The 25,701-nt window shown below is 39.3% G+C and overlaps 1 protein-coding gene across 1 annotated transcript; it reads left to right on the top strand.

The window, feature by feature from the left end:
* The first annotated feature begins 14,607 nt into the window (after positions 1-14,607).
* LOC122135444 lies at positions 14,608-25,396 on the top strand. The gene is made up of 5 exons (XM_042714888.1): positions 14,608-14,735; positions 16,928-17,044; positions 19,648-19,764; positions 20,241-20,661; positions 25,382-25,396. The coding sequence occupies exons 1-5, from the start codon at positions 14,647-14,649 to the stop codon at positions 25,394-25,396; spliced, it is 759 nt and encodes a 252-aa protein (XP_042570822.1). The 5' UTR covers positions 14,608-14,646.
* Positions 25,397-25,701: the final 305 nt, after the last annotated feature.

The following is a 25,701-nucleotide window of genomic DNA, read 5'->3' on the forward strand; positions in this document are numbered from 1 at the left end:
AAAGTTCAAATCATGAAATAAATCAAACTGATCATTAGTAGATGGTTTAAAAGTTATTAGTTGATACATTATTTATCACTTATATTCATTAAAGTATTTCTGTCAAAATTGTTTTTGTATAATTATCTCAATAAAACAATTGTTAATCATGAAACAAATGATGAATAAACCATTAGTAAATGATCAGTATATGATTTATTGGCAAATTTGTTAGCTGGTCTGTGTTCAAAAGCACAAACATGCAGGTGTCCTAAAGCACTATTTTTAAGAGGAGCAATTCATTTGTTTTGAAGTGGATAAACATTTATAAATGTCTTAGTCAGATGATTCCAGTGGCTTGTGTTAAAAACCTTTCACTCATCAGCACAGACTGTGTGTTCTGTGTGGAGTTGTGTGGATCTAGTGATGAAGTGAAACCCTTCCACTGAAGCTCACATAAGGTGCACAGAGTTAAAGACTCCCATGTGTGTCAGAGAAGACAGCTGTCTATACCCTCACCAGTCAGTACTTAGTACACACTACACAGTGTTCAACACCTGTTATAGATGATGTGTAAACGCATGAATAAATCATTTACAACCCTTTCTGCATCCCCTAATCTAAAGTGTAAACTATTCATCACTTGTAAATGTGTTACATATCACTTGTAGGCTTTTCTTATCTGTTACAAATTATTTGTATATGTACACAAGTCATTTATAACACTTTCTGCATCCCCTAATCTAAAGTGTAAACTATTCATCACTTGTAAATGTGTTACATATCATTTGCAGATCTTCCTGTTACATGATCTCATTCCATCACTTTACCCAAGATTGTACTTAATTTTTTTTAAATAAATAAATTAACAATCTACCACCATTTGATCAGCACTTAATTGTTTATTTTTTATTTTGTTTCCCATGGGACAGCTGCTCACCATAACATGAAAACGCACCATGAACGTAGTCCATTATTTTGTGCATTTTATTCAAAGTCTTCATAAGACGTACAATACCATCATATGAGAAAAATTTTGTTTTCTGTAACATAATCATTATACATTAATAACAGTACATAGCTGCCATCTCATCTGTTAAAACTTTCAAAATTGGCGCTTCTACACAACGACACTGGTTTTGGGGCAGTGACGTCAAACCTCGCTCCTTATTGGCTGTCACTTGTGATTTGTGACCACCATAGATTGTTTGCAACATGCCAAATTGTGTTGAGTGAGATGCAAGCGCGACGCTTTGAAGGATGGAAATGCATATCAGGAGAATGTTTGCAGCGATTAAACTTAAATTTCATTCTGTAACTCTGTAAATTAGTTTTGCTGTCAGAACACTGGTAATGTAGCACACGCGTCGTTTTATCTGTTCTTTATACTGCTTTTTGTAATGTTTTAAATAAATTATTGTGACTAACGTACATTTATCTGCCTGTTACACTTTGTATATTGTCAAAATGGTTATGTTTAAGATTATAGGGTGGAGTAGGGAGCTTAAAATGGTCCTTTTTATACAATAGTATATTAACTAAGATAACAGTCACTGTCAATATATCTATATTGCGTTTTTATTTTTGTGAAGTGGCTAAAAAGTTGTGTATAAGGATTGAGTTAGAGGCTCAAATATATCTATATAATAGTAAAATATATTTGCTTAAAAAAATTATAAATTATAATTTAAATATCATATAAGGGATTTTATAGATTTGTATATCCTCTAACTGAAAGGATATACCACAACCTTTGCATATGGCAAATACATGGTAAATTTACAAACTGCAGTTTGTACATAATTTATAAAGATCTGCAAGTGATATGTAACACATTTACAAGTGATGAATAGTTTACACTTTAGATTAGGGGATGCAGAAAGTGTTATAAAATGACTTGTGTACATATACAAATAATGTGTAACAGGTAAGAAAGGTCTACAAATGATATGTAACACATTTACAAGTGATGAATAGTTAACACTTTAGATTAGGGGATACAGAAAGTGTTATAAATGACTTGTATACATGCACAAATAACTTGTAACAGGTAAGAAAGGTCTACAAATGATATTTAACACATTTACAAGTGAGGAATAGTTTACACTTTAGATTAGGGGATGCAGAAAGTGTCATAAATGACTTGTTTACATATACAAATAATTTGTAACAGGTAAGAAAGGGTCTACACAAGTGATATATAACACATTTACAAGTGGTGATGAATAGTTTACACTTTAGATTAGGGGATGCAGAAAGTGTCATAAATGACTTGTTTACATATACAAATAATTTGTAACAGGTAAGAAAGGTCTACAAGTGATATATAACACATTTACAAGTGATGAATAGTTTACACTTTAGATTAGGGGATGCAGAAAGCTTTGTAAATGATTTATTCATGCGTTTACACATAATCTATAACAAGTTTTGAACACTTTGTAGTGTGTACTAAGTGCTGACTGGTGAGGGTATAGACAGCTGTCTTCTCTGACACACATGGGGTCTTTTAACTCTGTGCACCTGATGTGAGCTTCAGTGGAAGGGGTTCACTTCATCACTAGATCCACACACTCCACACAGAACACAAGTCTGTGCTGATGAGTGAAAGGATTTTAACACACAAGCCACTGGAAAATCACCTGACTAATGCATTTATAAATGTTTATCCACTTCAAAACAAATGAATTACTCTTCTTAAAAATAATGCTTTAGCATACCTGCATGTTTGTGCTTATGAACACAGACCAGCTAACAAATTTGCCAATAAATCATATACTGATCATTCACTAATGGTTTATTCATCATTTGTTCATGATTAACTATTGTTTATTGAGATAATTATACAAAACAATTTTGACAGAAATACTTTAGTGATTTATAAGTGATAATGTATCAACTAATAACTTATAAACCATCTACTAATGATCAGTTTGATTTATTTCATGATTTGAACTCTTTTTTTAAGATAACTTACAACACATTTGTAAATCTTTAGCATACCACTCATTAATCATTTCTGAACATATAATCATGTTTTGTAAATGATTCATTCATCATTAACTAATAACTTATAAGTGACTTATAACTGAATTAATAAAACAACTAAAATGTTAACTTATTACTTATTAATCATTTATGAAAGTATAGTTCAATTCAATTCAATTCAAGTTTATTTGTATAGCGCTTTTTACGATACAAATCATTGCAAAGCAACTTTACAGAAAATTAAGTTTCTACAATATTTAGTATACAATATCAGTGATGACTGTCAGTTTATGTGCATACGGCAGAAATGTTCAGAAAAAATCAATAAAAGACGTAAACAAACAGACCATTAACAATATTAACAGCAATTATGTAATCAAACTTATAGCAAAATGTGGTAGTTCTGTATGTTGTTCTGTAAAGGTAGGAGTTAAGCCACTGGAGTGCGGTTCCAGAGATGCCCATCTTTCTGAGGGTGGACAGGAGAACTCTGGTGATTAACGGTGTCAAAAGCAGCAGACAGGTCCAGCAAAAAGAGTACTGAGGATTTTGAAGCTGCTCTTGCCAGTCGCAGGGCTTCAGTAACCGAGAGCAGGGCAGTCTCAGTTGAGTGGGCCGCTTTTTGAAGCCAGATTGGTTGCTGTCCAGGAGGTTGTTCTGTACAAGAAACATAGAGAGCTGGTTGAACACAGCTCGTTCAAGTGTCTTTGCAATGAATGGAAGAAGGGATACCGGTCTGTAGTTTTCTAGAAGTGCTGGATTTAGAGATGGTTTTCTTCAGCAGTGGGCTTACCCGAGCCTGCTTAAATGGCTGAGGGAAATGTTCCAGAGTGAAGAGAGGAGTTGATAATGTGAGTAAGTGAAGGTATGACTGAAGAAGATATCGCTTGAAGGAGGTGAGTGAGGATCGGATCAAGTGGGCAAGTAGTAGGATGACTGGACAGGATAAGTTTGGAAATGTCCGTCTCTGAGAGTTGAGAGAAGGAGGAGAGAGAGTGTGCATTAGTCATTGTGAAGTTATCCTCAGCCTGCGGTGTGGAGAATTGGTCACTGATGGTTCTTGTCTTATTTGTGAAGAAAACTGCAAAGTCGTCAGCTGTAAGAGTCGATGGAGGAGGAGGTGGAGGCGGATTAAGAAGAGAAGAGAAGGTTTTGAAGAGTGTGTCCGAGCGTCACAACAGTTTGTTAATTTTTTGTCGTGGTAGTATGATTTTTTAGCAGTGAAGACGTTTGCAGAGAAGGAGGAGAGGAGAGACTGATACACACTGAGGTTGGTAGAGTTTCTTGATTTATGCCATTTTCCTCTCTGCAGCCCTGAGTTTAGAGCGATGTTCACGGAGAACATCGGACAGCCAGGGGGCAGATGGGGTGGTGCGTGCTGGTCTAGACGACCGTGGGCAAAAGTTGTCCAAGCAAGAGGTTAGAGTGGAGCAAAAAGTGTCCGTAGTACTGTTCGTGTCCAGAGCTGAAAACTGCGAGAGTGAAGGAAGTGAGGATGAAACCACAGAGGATAGGCGAGATGGAGAGAGTTAGCGTAGGTTCCATCGAAAGGTGACCTGCGTTGGAGTATGTGCCGCTTCAGGAGTAAATGCTAGGTTAGCAGTAATGAGGAAGTGGTCTGAGGTTTGCAGTGGAGCAACTAAAGAGTTGTCCACTGAGCAACAGCGCGTGTAGATGAGGTCCAGTTGGTTGCCTGATTTGTGAGTCGCTATAGTAGACACTCGCTTGAGATCAAATGAGGCGAGCAGAGTGCTGAAGTCAGCAGCCTGGGGATTATCTTGGTGGATGTTGAAGTCACCAAGCAGTACCAGAGGAGTACCATCTTCAGGATAGTTTGATAGCAGCGCGTCCACACTCCTCCAAGAAGTTTCCCAATGGACCTGGGGGACGACTAAATGACCACACAGTGGATTTTAACAGGGTGTGTTACAGTAACAGCATGTGATTCAAATGAACCGTTACCTGTAGGTTGTGGTTGTTGAAGATCAAATTTCCAATCTTTCGATATAAGGAGACCAGTACCTCCACCCCTCCCAGTCGTACGAGGGGTGTGGGAACAAGTGGAATTAGTGGAGAGGGCTGCGGGAGTGGCAGTGTCTTCAGGTTTGATCCAAGTCTCAGTCAGTGCCATGAGGTTGAGACCGGAAATGAGTAGCAATAGAAGAAATGAACTCTGCTTTGTTAACAGCAGACTGGCAGTTCCAGAGACCAACTGGAATAGAGAGCGTAGTAGTAGAGGTCAGAGGGACAGGTCTTAGATTTGTCAGGCAGGCCTTCCTTCGACGTACATAGCGTGCTCTCCGAGTGTTAGTAGTGATAGTAGAGATCTGAAAGCACATAGTGACTACAAGTGACCAAAATAAGTATTTGAGGACGAGCTATACAAAAATTAAAGGGGAGAAAAGTAATACTCAAGTGCCTTGTCGGTGTCCTTGCTCATTGGAGTCGCGCCAGGTAGAGTCGATGGTCTTTACACTCGTCAGTCTTCACACGAGGAGGCTTCACATGAGGGTTGCCATGACTGCTGCCGCAGTGACACCAACCACATAAATATTTGCCTGATTACCTGTGATTGAAGTCAGCTGGTCACGCCTCCCTATTTAGCAGACCGAAACTGGCCAGTCCCGCGATAGGCAAATGCAAAACCAAGCGCCACTTCAACACGTATTTACCAGGGTAAGGCACACAGTAAATAAAGCAAAGTTTTCCTAGCAATGACGATCACGCAGTAGTCTAATGAGAAAACGAGGCAAAACACTTACAAACTGCTGTCCTTATCTGTCGCTCGACTGTTTCTTCTGACAAGCGCTTACAAAACAGCTCGTTAAGTAGTGCTTTACTGGCTATGGTCACGCCTTCCTATTTAGCAGACCGAAACTGGCCAGTCCCACGATAGGCAAACGCAAAACCAAATGCCACTTCAACACGTATTTACCAGGGTAAGACTCACAGTAAATAAAGCAAAGTTTTCCTATCAATGACGAACATGCAGTAGTCTAATGAGAAAATGAATGTTAAGCCTGACACACTTTCGCGGATCTTTGAGGCTGAACCAAGAGCCATCCTCCCGGTGACCATTATGCCTCCCGATCGGGTGGTAGCGATGGTCACCTGGGGGGTGGAGTCCAGAATCCACTCGGCTCTGCGCAACGTTACGGTTCCCGCGGGGTGTCCTGAGAGCCTGTTGTTTGTGCCAGAATCGGTCCGAACTAGCGTCCTTCAGTGGGTTCACTCGTCCATGCTAGCTTGCCACCCAGGAGCAACTCGTACCTGTAGTTTAATCAAGCAGCGTTTCTTGTGGCCTTCCATGGCGCGGAATGCTTGTCAGTTCGTGTCGGCATGTCCTGTTTGTGCTGCGGGTAAGGGCTCCAATCGACCCCCAGCAGGGTTACTCCAGCCGCTGCCTGTCCCTTCGAGACCCTGGTCACACATAGCTATGGACTTCGTCACAGGACTACCTCCGTCTAGCGGCAACACGGTAGTCCTTACTGTGGTGGACAGGTTCTCGAAGGCCGCACATTTTATTCCCCTCATCAAATTGCCCTCAGCGAGGGAGACGGTGACTATCGTCCTGGATCACGTTTTCCGTATTCATGGCCTCCCGGTGAATGTGGTCTCTGACAGGGGTCCCCAATTTGTGTCAAGGTTTTGGGCAGAGTTCTGTCAACAGCTGGGGGCGACTGCGAGTCTTTCCTCTCGGTATCACCCGCAGACAAATGGTCAGGCTGAGCGTGCTAACCAGGATCTGGAGAGAGTCTTGCGTTGGTGGCGTCCGCAGAACCGTCATCTTGGAGTTCCAGATTAACTATGGTTGAGTTTTCACATAACTCCCTCCTGGTCTAGTATAGGGGTTTGTCTCCGTTACAGTGCTGTTTAGGTTACCAGCCACCCTTATTCCCCTCCCAAGAATCCGACGCCGTTGTTCCATCTGCGCACTCGTTTATTCAGAGATGCCTCCGTACGTGGAGGATCGCCAGAGAAGCCCTCACTTGGACTGGTGACAGGAACAAGGCGTCGGCAGATCGCCACCGTGCTAAGCCCCCACTTTACGTGTGCAGTCAGAAGGTCTAGTTGTCTTGTTCCTCTCAAACTCCCCTCACGTAAACTGGGACCCAAATTTATTGGACCGTTTTCCATCTCTAAGGTGCTCAGTCCGGTGTCGGTTCGACTCAATTTAACCCCCCAGTTTAAGAATATCCACCCAGTGTTTCATGTCTCTAAGATAAAGCCCGTTATTCGCTCCCCCCTGCAGCCCCAGACCTCTGTCCCTCCGCCTCCTAGAGTGATTGAGGGGTCTTCGGCTTATACGGTACGGTGGCTCCTTGATGTGAGACGGAGGGGTAGAGGTTATCAATACCTGGTAGACTGGGAGGGCTATGGTCCGGAGGAGAGATGCTGGGTTCCGGCTCGTGGCATTCTGGATCGCGCTCTCATTGACCAATTCCATCAGCGTCATGGTGAGTCCTCCGTAAAGTGGTAGCGATCGGACAGGTAGGATCTAAACCATCTTAAAGTCTGCCCTTGGATACCTGTATAGTTTTGTAATCAGTCTATGAGTATGTCATGATCTATGGTGTCGAACGCAGCACTAAGATCAAGTAAAACTAGCAATGAGATGCAGCCTTGGTCTGATGCAAGAAGCAAGTCATTTGTAATTTTGACAAGTGCCGTTTCTGTGCTATGATGGGGCCTGAAACCACGACTGAAATTCTTCATAGAGATCTTTTTTAGGTAGGAGCACAATTGAGCAGACACAACTTTTTCTAAAATTTTAGACATAAATGGAAGATTTGAAATGGGTCTGTAATTTGCCAGTTCACTAGGATCTAGTTGTGGTTTCTTAATAAGAGCTTAATAACCGCCAGCTTGAATGGTTTTGGGATGTGACCTAAAGATAACAGCGAGTTAATAATATTGAGAAGCGTTTTTTCTGCTACAGGTAACAACTCTTTCAATAATTTAGTGGGTACAGGATCTGATGAGGATGTTGTTGGTTTAGTTGTGGCACTCCATATTTTACCGGTGATATATCCTATAGTTGTAAAGCACTGCAGTTTTATCTTTGGGTGTGATGGATAAAACTAAAGTATTAGACGCTGTAGAATCTACATTTGTTATTGTATTTCTGATGTTATCTATTTTATCAGTGAAGAAATTCATAAAGTCATTACTATTTAACTTGGCCCTGGCAGTTTTTAGAGCCTGTCTATAGCTGGACATACAGTTTTTTCACGCAATTCTAAAAACTTCCAAGTTAGTTTTTCTCCATTTGCACTCAAGACTACGAGCTTCTTTCTTGAGAGTGTGTGTATTACTGTTGTACCATGGCACAGTACGTTTTTCTCTAACCTTTTTCAATTTGATGGGGGCAATAGCTTCTAATGTATTAGAGAAGATAGTGCTCATGTTGCCAGTCATTTTGTCTAGTTCATGAGTATTTATGGGTACACAGAGCAGTTGAGATAAATCAGCAGGTAATTTGTGAATCTGTCTTTGGTGGCTGGAACAATAGTTATGCCCGGACGATAACGCGAAGCTATATAGTTATTATCATCAATACGCAAAATGCACGATACAAGGAAATGGTAACATCATCACTTTGAGGTACGATATCTATGTCAGTAAGATCGATTCCATGTGATATAATTAAATCTAGCCTATGATTAAAATGATGAGTGACATTTTGCTTTACTCCAAAACAGTTTAATAAGTTAGTAAACGCAAGTCCTAATGCATCATTTGTATTATCAACATGAATGTTAAAATCTCCGAAAATTAGCGCTTTATCAGCGGTAACCAACAGGTCTGAGAGGAAATCTCCAAATTCTTTTAGGAATTCTGTATATGGCCCTGGTGGTCTATACACAGTAGCCAGAGAAAGAGATACAATAGATTTTTTTTTGCATATCTGACAGTGTAACATTAAGCAGAAGTATTTCAAATGATTTAAAACTGTATCCTGTTTTCTGGGTAACATTGAGGATATCACTCTATATTGTTGCAACACCTCCCCCACGACCAGTCTGACGGGACTCATGTTTATAACAGTAGTTTGGTGGAGTAGACTCATTTAGACCAAAATAATAATTTGTTTTTAGCCAGGTTTCAGTCAAGCAGAGTACATCAAAACTATTATCTGTGATCATTTCATTTACAATAACTGCTTTGGGCGAGAGTGATCTAATGTTTATGAGCCCAAACTTTAAAAATTGTTTTTGTTCATTTATTTTAAGTTTTTCTGGTTTAATCACGATAAGATTTTTTCTAGATCCTACATTAAATTTGTATTTTGACCTCACTATTCGGGGAACAGACACAGTATTAATAGATTGGACAGCGCAAGTACTTCTAACATTTAAGTGGGTAGAACAAAAGCCATCATAGCAGTTATTTGAGAATTGGCTTACTAGTCAAATGGAGCGTAGAGTCCTGGAGATGTTGTCCGACAGGAGTTCTGCTCACGACTATGCTGGGGTGGAGGCTATCAGCGCGAAAAAGCCTAGGACGCTCCCAGAAAAGATTCCAATTATTAACAAAGAGCAGTTTCTGTTTTTTACACCATGACAATAACCATTCATTTAGAGCAAAAAGTCTACTGAACCTTTCGTGTCCTCGTCGATACGTGGGCAGTGGTCCTGACACAATGATCGTCGCTCGGGCGTCGTGCTGCGCACCATCTCGTTCAGGCTCCTGAAGTCCCTCTTCAGCATCTCCGTCTGCCGCTGCGCTGTCGTTAACCCTGGCGTGAAGCACGACCCCTCTGGGGCTCTCGTCGGCCTTCAGGATCGCGGGTATCTGCGCAGAAACATCGAGAACACGAGCAGCATGGAAACAGTGAGTGTGCACTTTACCTTCGGCTAACGTAGCACGGACGTGCCGGACGATGGAGTCTCCGACGATCACAGCGTTGCGTTCCGTCTCGCGGAGGGGAGAGAAGCGGTTCCGTGTGGAGATCTCAAAGACTGGAGGGGGAGAAGTCATCACCCGGGGCCTGGCTCGCGTCCTCCGCTGCGGATGCACCCAGGGTCTGTGGTGTCCCGGCGCCGGTGTGAAGGACATCTGGGCAGATCGCGTCCTGGGTGCACCGGGCCTGTGCAGACAAACACACGGGGTGTAGGTGGTGGGACTGTTAGTAGCGCACTGCATACTTACCCTGGACTTCTGAGTGTCAGCCCGGGAGGTTTCCAGCGCGGCACTCCGCTCTCTCAGCTGGGCCTGCCTCTGCTCCAGGACCCGAATCTGCTTCTCCACGGCCTCCAGCTTCTCCACCGAATGCAGCTCGAACGTGTCGTCACCTGCACTCAAAGGTAGACAAACATCCGCCATTAAAGCAAGTAACAGTGAGTAAAGCAATGGTAATGTGTGTGAATAGAGTATTAGCGATACACGCGGGCTTAGCGACAACCACGCTGGTGATGCTAATGGGCTATAAGCTACTAGCGGACTCTGGAAATCAAAATAAAACTAGTGATAACAAGGCGCTCTGATTGTTTTTGTTGTAGAATATGATAGAGGATATATTCACACGTTATAGAAACGAAAATGATGGTGTATAAAATAGATTTCAACAATAAAAAATAGACGATAGAGAAATAACGTGACGGAGCTCAAACTAGAGGCATACGACAGCAACAAACAGGAAGTGACGTATATGCTAATAAATAAACAACATGTTTATTAGATCCTGTACCCACTAAATTACTGAAAGAGTTGTTACCTGTAGCAGAAGAACCGCTTCTCAATATCATTAACTCGTCGTTATCTTTAGGTCACGTCCCAAAACAATTCAAACTGGCAGTTATTAAGCATCTTATTAAGAAACCACAACTAGATCCTTGTGAACTGGCAAATTACAGACCCATTTCAAATCTTCCATTTATGTCTAAAATTTTAGAAAAAGTTGTGTCTGCTCAATTGTGCTCCTTCTTGCAAAAAAAAATTATATCTATGAAGAATTTTTCAGGCCCCATCATAGCACAGAAACTGCACTTGTTAAAATTACAAATGAACTGCTTCTTGCGTCAGACCAAGGCTGCATCTCATTGCTAGTTTTTCTTGATCTTATGGCTGCGTTTGACATCATAGATCACGACATACTTATAGATAGATTACAAAACTCTACAGGTATCCAAGGGCAGGCTTTAAGATGTTTTAGATGCTACCTGTCCGATCGCTACCACTTTGTTTATTTGAATGGGGAGTCATCTCATTTATCACCATTAAAATAGGGAGTGCCACAAGGATCTGTCCTAGGTCCTCTGTTATTTTCAATATACATGTTGCCCCTTGGTAATATCATTAGAAAATACGGGATTAGTTTACACTGTTATGCTGATGATACTCAACTATATATCTCAACGAGACCCGATGAAACGTCTAAATTATCTAAGCTAACAGAGTGTGTTAAAAATGTAAAAGATTGGATGACCAATAATTTTCTCCTATTAAATTCAGATAAGACAGAGATATTACTTATTGGACCAAAAACATTACACAGAATCTCGTAGATTACAATTTGCAACTAGACTGATGTTCTGTTACTTCCTCTACAGTAAAAAATCTGGTTTTATATTAGACAGTAACTTGTCTTTTGAAAATCATATTTCCCATGTTACAAAAACAGCAATCTTCCATCTTAGAAACATTGCCAAGCTACGAAACATGTTACCTGTTTCTGATGCAGAAAAGCTAGTTCATGCATTCATGACCTCTAGACTGGACTATTGTAATGCACTGCTATGTGGTTGTCTTGCATCTTCAATAAACAAGCTACAGGTAGTCCAAAATGCAGAGGCTAGAGTCCTTACCAGGTCAAGAAAACATGATCATTTTACCCCAATTTTACAGTCTCTGCACTGGCTACCTAATAAGTTCCGTATCAGTTACAAAATATTATTATTTACTTATAATGCCCTTAATGGTTTAGCTCCTGCATACCTAACTAGTCTTCTACCACTCTACAATCTATCACGCTCCCTAAGGTCACAAAACGCTGGACTTTTGGTAGTACCTAGGATAGCAAAGTCCACTAAAGGAGGTAGAGCTTTTTCGCATTTGGCTCCCAAACTCTGGAATAGCCTTCCTGATAATGTTCGGGTTTCAGACACACTTTCTCTGTTTAAATCTAGATTAAAAACACACCTCTTTGGCCAAACATTCAAATAATGCAGTTTGGACTGCAGTTATATCTGATCAATTGCGCATTATTATTCTTTAGCTTGGGTTAAACTAATTAATTTTACTTGGCTGGAACAGCAGCTACGCTAATTATGTCTTTATATTTGTTTCTCTGTTTTGCCACGGGATTTACATCCTGTGGTTACTAGGATTTACACAAGCTCCAGTCTGGATCCAGAACACCTGAGAAGAGATGATGCCAACCCCTCAGAGGACCTCAGATGATGCTAACCCAGAGACAACATACAGAACTAACACATTTTTGCTCTAAGTTTGATTGCATAATTGCTGTTAATAGTGTTAATCGTCTCTTTGTTTACGTCTCTTTATTGATTTTTCTGAACATTTCTGCCGTATGCACATTAACTGACAGTCACCACTGATAAGCTACTGCTAAATATTGTAGAAACTTAATTTTCTGTAAAGTTGCTTTGCAATGATTTGTATCGTAAAAAGCGCTATACAAATAAACTTGAATTGAATTGAATTTAATTGAATAGTAGCGGAAGTCTAAGTGGACATCCATGACATGTGGAGTCCCACAAGGCTCAATTCTTGCACCGCTCTTGTTTAGCCTGTATATGCTCCCACTAAATCAAATAATGAGAGAGAACCAAATTGCCTATCACAGCTATGCTGATGATACACAGATTTACCTAGCCTTATCGCCAAATGACTACAGCCCCATTGTCTCCCTCTGCAAATGTATTAATGTAAATAAATAGTTAGATGTGCCTGAACTTTCTTCAGTTAAACAAGGAAAAAACAGACGTCATTGCATTTGGAAACAAAGATGAAGTTTTCAAGGTGAATGCATACCTTGACTCTAGGGATCAAATAACTAAAAATCAAGTCAGGAATCTTTGTGTGATTCTGGAGACAGACCTTAGTTTCAGTAGTCATGTCAAAGCAGTAACTAAATTAGCATACTATTATCTAAAAAACGTTGCAAGAATTAGATGTTTTGTTTCCAGTCAAGACTTGAAGAAACTTGTTCATGCCTTTATCACCAGCAGTGTGGACTATTGTAATGGTCTCCTCACCGGCCTTCCCAAAAAGACCATTAGACAGCTGCAGCTCATCCAGAATGCTGCTGCCAGGATTCTGACTAGAACCAGAAAATCTGAGCATATCACACCAGTCCTCAGGTCCTTACACTGGCTTCCAGTTAGATTTAGGATTGATTTTAAAGTACTTTTACTTGTTTATAAATCATTCAATGATCTAGGACCAAAATATATTGCAGATATGTTCACTGAATATAAACCTAACAGACCACTCAGATCATTAAGATCGAGTCAGTTAGAAATACCAAGGATTCACACAAAACAAGGGAGTACGCCTTTAGTTACTATGCCGCCCGCAGTTGGAATCAGCTTCCAGAAGAGATCAGATGTGCTAAAACATTAGTCACATTTAAATCTAGACTCAAAACTCATCTGTTTAGCTGTGCATTTATTGAATGAGCACTGTGCCATGTCCAAACTGATTGCACTGTATCTTATGTATTCACTGTATTTTATGTAAAATCATTTTCTATTTTAACTGTCAAGTTAAGTTAAAATTGCTTGTTTTATTTTTTTTCTTATTATTTTTCTTCATGATTATTTTACTTTCTTTTATGTAAAGCACTTTGAATTACCATTGTGTACGAAATGTGCTATATAAATAAACTTGCCTTGCCTTGCCTAAAGTGTTACCAATAGTTTTGTCAGTTTTCCTGCAGGGGGAGCTGGAGGCTTCAATTACTGTACTGAAACAGGATCAGGAAATGACCTCATCAAACAAACCTGTAAAAGTGAAACTGTCAAAGGAGTAGGTTAAAATTAGCTGACTAGGGGCTAATTAAAATCTATGGTTGCTTGTGGTAAGGGACAATAGTGTCATTATATGACCATTTGGAACACACTTGGCAAAGGGAGCAATTGTAAACGTAACTTTCTTTTTACCTGAAATAAGTTTTATTTTGTATTTGTTTGAATGTGTGAGGATATTTCAGGGCTAATGTTTACACTGGATATTTAAAGAGCCAAATATTTTTCGGTAAGTTCATACTATATACTACATGTAACCATGTGGTAATAAAAATTAGCTGCTATTTATTTATTTTTGTTTGTTTGTTGGTTTGATAGTTTTGTTTTTTGTTTTTGAACTTCCTTGTATGTTTTTTTTAAACACAGACCATTACATTTCGGCAACATAACAGCTTTTTTCCAGCTAATGAACAATAAAAGCATTGACAGCTAATCAAATGTGGTGTTATTGTATGTAGAATAATCAGAAACAATACTGATGAACAGTATTTATGATTGTTGATTCTGCTTGATAAATGTGAGAGAACTTGGTTGTACTGTTGCGCCCTTACTAAAATAACTGCCACTTTTAACTGTGATACATATGTGATAAACAGCACAGCTGCTAGCCACTGCAGTTCAGTTTACCTCCAAAAATTTTTTGTTTTCAAGTTTTCATGAGGAGAGAGAGAAGAACACTGGCTCTAAAATGAGTTCTCCATCTTCTGAATCAAGCTGTGATCAACCCATGAAGAACCTACCCTTTGCTATTACTGATGCAACAGTGACTGACCCCAGGTAAGATACTAGCCATTACTGCATTAGCCAGATTCTTGCAAGTAATGATGCACCATAATATTTTTTACTGAAATACCAAAACTGAATGAATTTAAACTGAATCTATTAGTTTTAATAGAGCAAATTTATTTAAACAATGTTCAAATATAAACAAATAAAGTTGTAAAAAAAAGCACATTAAACAGTTTTATATAAACTTCTTAATAAGATGATTTTCCTACTCCAATTCATTGTTGAAATGTAAACATTTAAAGATTACTGTAATTTACTGTATTGTAAACTTCTGTTAAATTCATGAAAGATTTATGCAAAATAATGAAGACATAACTAATAAGAATATAATATGTAAAACAATGTGTATATTTATCAAAATGCTCCTCTCTAGGTTTTTTTTCATAGCTAAATAATGACTTTGAATGTCTTTCCTAAGGTAAATGTTACATTATTGTTTACAACCTGTTTTATTGACATCTTTTCTTGTTTGAAACACTGACTGACGCATGCATGTGCATTCCTCTGCACATAAACAACGCAAGCGTGTGGTGCTGCTGACGTAGGACACACATGTGCTGTGCCTTGTTTATGAGCAGAGGAATGCACACATATGCATCATGGTACTCTCGTGAATGGCAGATGATAGGACTTGAAGGAGAAGAATTGTTGAATAATTTCGTTATTTTTATTTTCTTTGTGCACAAAAAGTATTCTCGTAGCTTCTTAAAATTACAGTTAAACCACAGATGTCACATGGACTGTTTTACTGATGTCCTTACTGCATTTCTGGGTCTGGGAACATTTCAGTTGCATTGCTGTTTATGCAGTGTCAGAAAGCGCTCAGATTGCATCAAAATATCTTAGTTTATGTTCTGAAGATAAACGAAGGTCTTATGGGTTTGGAACGACATGCGGGTGAGCAATTAATGACAGAATTTTCATTTTTGGGTGAACTTTCCCTTTAAGGCATGTAACTACAGGTATATGTGTAAGAGCAGGGTTGGAACTAAACTCTATGACTGTGGCCGTCCAGTAGTTTGACACTCCTGTGCTATATTACTATTATTATACACATCACCTGAAAGCAGAATTAATAAGCTTTCCACTGAAGTATGGTTTGTTAGGATAGGACAATATTTTCCAAGATACAACTATTTGAAAATCTGGAATCTGAGGGTGCAAAAAAATCACCTTAAGTGTGTTCTTAAGTTCTTAGCAATGCATATTACTAATCAAAAATTAAGTTGTAATATATTTACAGTCGGAAATTTACAAATTATCTTGCAACATGATCTTTACTTAATATCCTAATGATTCTTGGCATAAAAATCAATAATTTTGACCCATACAATGTATTTGTGGCTTTTGCTACAAATATACCTCAGCGACTTAAGACTGGTTTTGTGCTCCAGGGTCACATATGACAGTGGGGGCGGTACTGCGTTAGGCAAGTAATGTATTCTGTGTACAACCGAACACCGGGTAATATCGGTAACACAGACAACCACAGCTTAACAGACACAAGGTCAGTCAAACTAACATCGAGGTACTGAACTGGGTGCGAATCCGCAGACCTCACCGTAGCAGCAAAATGGCATCGTCAGTTACAGTCCACTATATTCCTGTTAAAGACAATGGCCACACATGGGCCTCAGCATTTGATATTACTGTCATAAAACTTGTTTGGAGGAATTTGGATCTGTTCCTCAAAGGTTTTGTAAATATATCGTGTAATTAAATTTTCCTTGTGCCAGCTTAATCAAGTGAGTTCTATAAAGGACTTTAAAATTGCATTCTTAATTTTCATATATTTCTTAAGTCATGTTATATATGTATTATAATCTAAATAATTAAAATGAAAATAAATGTTTAGGCTAGGTATCAATTTTAAATTAAATATTAATGAACAGTACAGTAGATATACAAATGAACTGGAACTAACCTGAGTTCATTTTGCTGTCTAGGTAAGTATCACATGGATACCAAAGATTTGGAATTCAGCACACAAATAAAATACTTTGATGATCATTGTTTTGTATCTTTGCATATGGTAGCATATTTTCTTTCTATTCTGTTGTTTTATATATGCAGGTATGGATGCATGTACCCCAGAGCTCCTGGAAACCACAACAAATTCTTTGTGTGTTTTTGCATTCCTGGCAAATTCCTGATTCTGTTTTGTCCATTGTCACTATCAGCATGTGGAAGACGCTGAGATCTGAGTCTCCAGAACCCAGTGGTGTGTCTGTGAAGAGCAATGCATCTATGATGGATCCCCCTGCACTCAGTGAAGCAACAGTGACCTCTGAGCCCACGTAAGACACTTGCCATTTTTACACTTGCCAGATCCTTTTTTTTTTTTTTTTTTTTTTTTTTTTGATGGACTTGCACTGAATTCCAGAAGCCTGCAGTCGGTGGGTGAGCAGCAGTACATCATATAGTAGCATTACAGAGAGGCACAAAAATCACTTTCTTGACCTTCACTTTCTGAATCTCAGAACTATAATTTGGTCTGGATTAGGGATATGCCGGTATCCAATTTTTATGTTGCGATTAATTGCTAATACTTTTATTCCAGTATTGAAATTTAGTTTAAAAAAAGTGGTCTTAATACAGTATAACAGGTTTAATAACTTTTTTATTATAACAAAAATAACTGAACATTTAAATACAATAAAGCAATACAGAAAAATATAAAAAGTTAAAAGTTTTACACAGATTAAAGTGCAAAAGAACTATAAAGACCCATAGGTATCACTTTACAATAAGACCTCATTAGTTAACCTTAGTTAATGCATTAACATTCACAATGAGCAATAGCTACATTTGCTACAGAAGTTATTAATCTTTGTTAAAAAATACAAGTCTTAGTTCATGTTAGCTCATTAAATAACACAGTTGCAACTTTCGATTTTAATACCTAAGATTAATGAAAGTTTAGAAGCATTTTTCATTGGCAGTTTATGTTAACTAATTGTGACAAAGCAGTATATGATTTTAATAAATTATTTTAACTTATGGTGAGAATTGTCGACTACGCCACCCTGAATCAATCAGGGAATATCAAAATAACCCAGCAATTAACACTAGGTCACACAGGTTTGTGTGTGCCAGGAAGGTCAGAGACATGAGCACAAACAATTTATAAATGATCTTTTATTGACGTACAAAAATAGTTAAAATAGTATGTGCTTTAAAAAGGGCGCTCAGTGCTACATGTACAAATAATGGCAATTTACAAGAGAGGTGATCACAGAGGGCAGTATGAAATGGCAACACTAACACAGTCCTCTACCCACAAGGGTAAGAGGAGTTTCAAGAAAAAATCTGTAAATGTACCTCACTCCAAGGTCAGACAGAAAGAATTAAACCAAACAACCAGGCTGAGTCTACCGGCGGAAGGACCACTTAATGGCTTTTCCAAAAGCGCAATCCTACTCACACACACACACGTCACTGTGCACTTGGATCACACACAGGCACTCCAAAAGTGTCACCCACTGCAGCAGCACCACCACCACAAGGCAAGAGAAGGTCCTTCCGCCTGGCCACCTCAGTTCCTGGGAGAAAACAGAATAAACAGCTGAGTTTGGTAAAACCCCCAAAAAATAAATAACCAAAGAAAGTATCACAACCAAATTACAAATATACAATAATCAAGGTCGGCGACAACACACCAACTTAGATAACAAAAAACAAAGTCTAAACAAAATACACACGGTTTGAACTAAAGAAAAAGAAAAGAATAACAAAAGATAGAGCTGGTGCAGCACACGCACACTCGCTCTTGTACAACTAACAGTCAGTTTATAGCTTTTTCTATCAGTCTAAAAGGAAGTAGATGATACAAATCCTGTTAATTGTTCAGTACTATACTGCACGCCATCATAACCCACCACTCAATACAGAGACAGTTTACATACCTGAAGTGTGAGCAGACACCTACTCTGAGCTGATGAAATGCACCGTCGGAAAAGTACTGATGGAAACGCTACAATTTGAGGAGATGACAACACATCAGTAGTGTTCTAAACACACAATTTAACCCAACCACTACCAGCACATAGCTGGGGCGCTAGTGGATGACGCAAGAGGGGGAGGACAAGACGTGACCCATCTCAGGGTACACCCAACCAGCATTAAATAGCACATACTCTTCCCTGATAGGACACCACAACTGTCACTCACTTAACTAATTCTGTCACATAATGAAGCCCTAATGTAAAGTGTGAACGAAAAATAATTAATCAAAACACTTTAAAACAATATCTAGAACATGTTGTAGTCCAGATTAAAATGTGAAAAAAGTTTGAAAATAAATAGCCTATTAAGTCTAAATATTTAAGTATTTGAACACCATAGCAAATCCACAAATCTGAATGGCTATTTAAATACATTTTAGAAAGTAGCGCAGCTGCTTTATTTATGGGGTTTCCAGGTTAATGGCTGCATTTTCTGCAGTTTATCGCCATCTGCTGTCAGAGAGTGAATGTGCTGTCATTCAGCGTGTCTCTCATGTGTTCCCCCATGTGCTTCTCATGCATGCTTGTTTACAACAGAGCGGCACACGCGTCTTTCAAGCAGCATGCAGCGGTGTTGTGCATTTTGAGCAGTTGATGGGAAAAGTATTCTTAAAATGCATTCCAAATTCTGAATAATTTTTAATATATAATTATTCACGGTATTTAGAAGTGCCCACGATAACAATATCATGCATATTCATTACTGTGATATATCACATTACTGAATACCGGCACATGTCTAGTCTGGATAAATGTGTCTTCTAAATAAATAAATAAATGTAAAAGTAAAGTGTATTCAAGCTATGCATTAAGACAGGAATCAGTGGTTGAAATCATAAATTGACAGCAAACAGCAGACAAGACTAATATGCTGTTTTGTCCATTGTCACTGTCAGCATGTGGAAGAGGCTGAGATCAAAGTCTCCAGAACCCAGTGGTGTGTCTGTGAAGAGTAATGCATCTATGATGGATCCCCCTGCACTCAGTGAGGCGACAGTGACCTCTGACCCAAGGTATGGAACTAGATATTTTTTGCATTTGTCAGATTCTTTTATACAAACGACTTATTGTGCATTCCAGCAACCTACACACACACGCACACACAAAAATCACTTTCCTGACCCCTCACTGTTCCTCGCTATTGAATGAATACCAGATCAATATCATCAGGGGACATAAATCATGTTTGGCAGGATATACCCAACATACCCAGCTGTGTGTCTGTGTAGAGAAATAGTGATGAATTCAATGATGCAGTGACCTCTGACCCATTGTAAGCATAAGCATTTACTTTCCTAATTTACAGTAGTGCATCTCAGATGAATAATAATTTAAGAAATTCGGTGAAATAACACTAAATATGCTACTAATTATGCAGCATATGCACTGCACACGGGTTACAAAATCATATCCGTTAATCATGAAACTGATGGTCTTTGGCAGTCATTGTAATCACTGTCATTTGCAGCTGTTTTCTTATTAATTTCAGCAGGAGGGAGATATGTGCGCTGATCAGATATGTGCCATCCTCTACATCTCACTATCAGATCAACATCAGGCAAGAAAGAACTGAAGCAGTCCTGCAGACACACACAATGAAGACTACAGACCTACAGAGAGTCAAAGACCAGTACAAAACCAGCATAAAGATCAAATATGAGAGATTATTTGAGGGAAACAAACTCAAAGAGAATGAAAGCCTCCTGAACAGGATCTACACACAGCTCTACATCATAGAGGGAGAGAGAGAAGGAGTGAATGAAGAACATGAGGTTTTACAGATGGAGAAAACAGCCAGAACACAACACTCACAAGACACTCCAATCGATTGCAATGACATCTTTAAAGCCTCACCTGAACCAGAATGTGAGGAGAAAGACCAAATCAAGACTGTTCTTACTAAAGGCATTGCTGGAATCGGAAAAACCGTCTCTGTGCAGAAGTTCATTCTGGGACTGGGCAGAGGGAAAAGCCAATCAGGATGTAGATTTCATGTTTGTGCTTCCATTTCGAGAGCTGAACTTGATCCGAGATCATCAGTACAGTCTTCACAGACTTCTGCTGGACTTTCATCCTGAACTTCAAGATCTGGACTCACAGATTTATGAGGAGTGTAAAGTTGTGTTCATCCTTTGATGGTCTGGATGAAAGCAGAATCACACTGATGTTTTCAGATGCTCAGAAAGTTTGTGATGTGAATGAGACTTCATCATTGCTGTGTTGATGTCAAACCTCATGAAAGGAGAGCTGCTTCCCTCTGCTCTCATCTGGATCACCTTCAGACCAGCAGCAGCCAATCAGATCCCCTCTGAATACATCAACTGTCTCACAGAAATCCAGGGATTCAATGAGCCTCAGAAGGAGGAATATTTCAGGAAGAGAATCAGTGATGAGCATCAAGCCAGCAGAATCATCTCACACATCAGAAGAGCAAGAAGCCTCCACATCATGTGCCACATCCCCGTCTTCTGCTGGATCTCATCCACTGTGCTACGGAAGCTCCTGGAAGAAGATCTGAGTGCAGAAATCCCTCAAACTCTGACTGAAATGTACATCCACTTCCTGCTGATTCAGATCAACATGAGGAATCAGAAGTATGAAGAGAGAGATCCAGAGAAACTCCTGCAGTCCAACAGAGAAGTGATTGTGAAACTTGCTGGAGTGGCTTTCAAACAGCTGATGAAGGGCAATATGATGTTCTATGAGGAGGACCTGATTGATAGCAGCATTGACGTCACTGACGCCTCACTGTATTCTGGGATTTGCACTGAGATCTTTAAGCAGGAATCTGTGATTCATCAGAGGAAAGTCTACAGCTTCATTCATCTGAGCGTTCAGGAGTTTCTTGCTGCTTTCTATGTGTTTTACTACCACATATACAGCACAACAGAAGCATGTTTTGATTCACTGGAAAATCTCCATAAAAGAGTGGCTGATAAGGCTGTAATGAACAAAAATGGACAGCTGGATCTGTTCTTGCGGTTCTTGCTGGGCATCTCACTGGAGTCCAATCAGAGACTTTTACAGGATCTACTCACACCCAGTGAGAACAGCTCAGAAAGCATCGGAAGAACCACAGAGTTCATTAAAAAGAAGATCAAGATGGACATGGACACTCTCCACCGAAAGATCCATAAATCTTTTCCTCTGTCTGCTGGAAGTGAAAGATCAGACTCTGTCCAGAGAGATTCAGGAGTTTGTGAAATCAGACAAACTCTCAAAGAAGAAACTCTCTCCTGCTCACTGCTCAACAATCGCCTACATTCTTCAGATGTCAGAGGAGGTGCTGGATGAGCTGGACCTCAAGAAATACAACACATCAGATGAAGGGAGAAGAAGACTGGTACCAGCTGTTATCAACTGCACAAAAGCTTTGTAAGTGAAGAGTCACTTCTAAATTGAATTAGTTTTTGTTGTTGTGATAATACATCTTAAGTGTATTTTACTTATTTTCACAGTAGGAAGTCAACTAAATTGAGAAAACAAATAGGTACCCACGATTTAACGAACACAAAGTAACTAAAATACTAAAAATTACTAATGAAGGGATTTAGTAAAAAAAAAAAAATGTTTCAACAAAAACAACTGAACAAATAAAAAATATATATCATTTTGTGTTATCTTTTTTATGCATATAGAGTGCCCTTGTACCTTGGTTTATCCTGTCTTGGTTTTGATCTTCTGCCTGTTGTCTTGAATTACCCTGTTGGCTTGTCTTTTCTGCATTGGTGTTTATTGTCTGGATTATCTGCATGGTGTTTGACCAATTGTCTGTTATATGGACTATGATTTTTGATTAACCTTAAATGAAAGGCTGAATCTGGACATCTTTTGTGTCTCAGTGCAGTATGTAACATATAGATTGAATGCGGACAATAGGAAGTGAACCAATATAAGGCAGTTCCAGAGATACCAAGAGCAGAGAATTGTAAAATGTGAATACTGTAAGATACTTAAAGAGAAATCTAAGATAATTAAAATGCAGCTTGGAAGAACTGTAAGAATGACTCACATAGCTCTATGTCAGGTGTGGGAGGTGAGAACACTGACAACAGAAGATGGTGTTTTAAGTCAAGAAGATGCATTACTAATAAGGGTAGAGTGGTAGCTAGAGTGTGCAGTATTTATAGAAGATTTGTTTAACTGAATATGGTCTTTGTAAGCAGTAAAGTGCACAGTCAAACCGGTTCCCTTTCAAAGGAAATTCGAACTGCATCCTATAGGGGTCACTATGGGGGGGAACGCCTCGTCGTGACCAGTGTCTGAAGCATACATTGAAAAATACCAACAAAATGTTGGCCGGCGGCAGACCATTACGTCACTACCGTTGCGATAATAGAACAAATCTAGCGGTTGGGCGGAGCATGTTTAGCTCCCGCAGGAGCTGAATGCATAAATGCATGCTGCACGTTGAGTCGCGGTGAGAACATGGAAAGGGCCTGATCGGAAATTTCTCCCTATTAGTAATTTCCATTTTGTCTATATAGATAATGTATAGTGTAGGTCTGTCTGCAGTTTTTGACAGATGGTTTACATCATGTCTTTCTCAGATAACCACATTGTGCTGCACTCCAGCCTGGAAAATAAAATAAAATCCATTCTCATCCCGCATCCACAGATTCCAGCATACTAGTTATGCCAACATCGAGGGGATGCGTGAGAATGCTTGCTGGATCATGCAGCCAGGTCATAGGCTTATGCGGGAGCCTTCTTGATCATCAGGCCCCCGGCATGGCACTGCAAAATTTCCTGGATATCTGGCTAGGTCGCCCTGAGGGGCTTCCTGGTCACCAGGATATCCCCTCTTGCTGAGGCATCAAGCAGGAAGTATAGGAGGCATTTGTGTGAATCTTCTTGTGTAATGCTGTCTCAGGCAGTGCTCCCCTCGCCTTAGAGGGTTGTATTTGAGATTGCCTCTGGGCAGGGGTGTACGTTTTTGCACATAGCACTGGTAAGGCAAGGCAAGGCAAGGCAAGGCAAGTTTATTTATATAGCACATTTCGTACACAATGGTAATTCAAAGTGCTTTACATAAAAGAAGGTAAAATAATCAGGAAGAAAAATAATAACAAAAATAAAACAAGCAATTTTAAAAACATAAAACAGGCAATTTTAAGACATTTGGTGCTACAGAGTTTGAACGTTTTGTAGCACAGACAAAACAGTTGTAGCACAAGTATAAAACGTCTGTTTTCATGTCTGAAAACAAACAAGTACTGAAAACAAGTAATGGAGTTAATCACTTAAACAAGCATTGATGTACCATAGCACAAAAAATACAAACCATCACAAAAATGGTTTTAGACTAAGTTTTTCTTTATTTGCTAAAAATGGAAAAGTGCCGAAACATAACACTTCTTACATCTCAACATTACACATCAACGTAGAACAGATCTGTGGGTAGGCATTACTAAACTATCCTATACCATGACACCCCTCTATGAGACTAATGCTCTCAACAGTTGCATTTTTTTTTTTTTTTTTTACTTTAGTGCAGGGGTTCCCAACCTTTTTTGTGCCAGGGACCAGCATATTCATAAAAAAAAAAATTCCAGGGACCAGTTGTCAATTTTAATGCCTCAATTTTAAGATGCATCGTTTGGAACATATCACTGTGTAAAACAGTAACAGCCTATCATTTATTTGCATATAATTAACTAGGTGGCAACAAAGGTTACTTGTATGAATATACCAATCTTTTTAAACTTTCAGACCGGTTCACAAAATGTTTCCCTTTTCTCCCATACAATTAGGTCTACCTCAAAAGCAACTCACACAGCACTCACTCACTAGCAGGTGGCTGTAACAAAAAATACCAGACCAATGAGAAGAAAACTATTTTAATGTGAGCATGAACTGCTTATTGATATTACTATATTTGTAGCTGTGCACGCTACAGACAAGCTGTTCTTCCTGGGCATCCATAAAAAACATATATGCATCCAAAACAATGCACACAAATTCCAGGATACAATAAAACGAAATTTAAAAAGGTCTGCTTCACAAATATGAACAAAAACCAGCTTACAGTCTGATATCCATATCAGTGAGACCCCTGGGATTGCTTGGCAGCCACAAGAACATCATACGTGATGGTTGACAATGAGACACGCAGGATATTCCTCACATCCAGTCTGTTTCTAAGTCTGGTCTTAGTGGCAGTCATGGCAGAAAAACCTGCCTCGCACAGATATGAAGTCGGGAACGGGAGCAGGGTTTTCAGTGCAAGGGTGCTGATCTCAATTTATTCTATTGATGCTTTGATCCAGAAGGATGTCAATGGTTTTGAATTAAAGACAGTTTTCAGGCCTCCGTCATTTTTGAGCTCTATCAGTTGGGCTTCTTGTCTTGATGAGAGCTGGTTCTGACCATCATCATCTTCAGAATTAGAATCAGAATTTACTTCTATTAGCATGAAAGTTTTAACATTTAATCGGCGATAAGCAGGTTCATGCACGTGCGTGCTGCTCAACCGCGAAACATGTAAAGAGAGCGCGCCGGAGTTATGTTTGGGACCATTTTACACCATCATGAGTTTACTCGCAGCCTTTTGTTTTGTGCAAATGTAAGTTGTAATATTGTGTTTATTTTGTGTAGGCCTATCTATATCTGATTTATCTCATGACATAGGATGCATTTGGTTAAAAATTAATGTAGTAAAGTGTAGCCTATGGTGATCCTCTTTAGCTTCAGCGCGCGCACGCAGCTCAAACGGCACTGCACGACTAATAATGACTATTGGGACTGTCATATTACATAACATTATAAAGAGAACAATATTGTAATAAAACATTGTGAATTATTTGGGTTTAGTTGCCGTGTCGCGTTGCTCCAGGAAGAGCGCGTCCACAACATGAGTCATTCTGAATGGCACATAACTTAGTTCAAACTCACTTGTGCATTCTCGTAATTTTGTGCAGATATAATTTGTAATGTTATGTTTATTTTGT

This window comes from Cyprinus carpio, chromosome A24 (genome assembly GCF_018340385.1).
Source record: "Cyprinus carpio isolate SPL01 chromosome A24, ASM1834038v1, whole genome shotgun sequence".
Taxonomy (NCBI): Eukaryota; Metazoa; Chordata; class Actinopteri; order Cypriniformes; family Cyprinidae; genus Cyprinus; species Cyprinus carpio.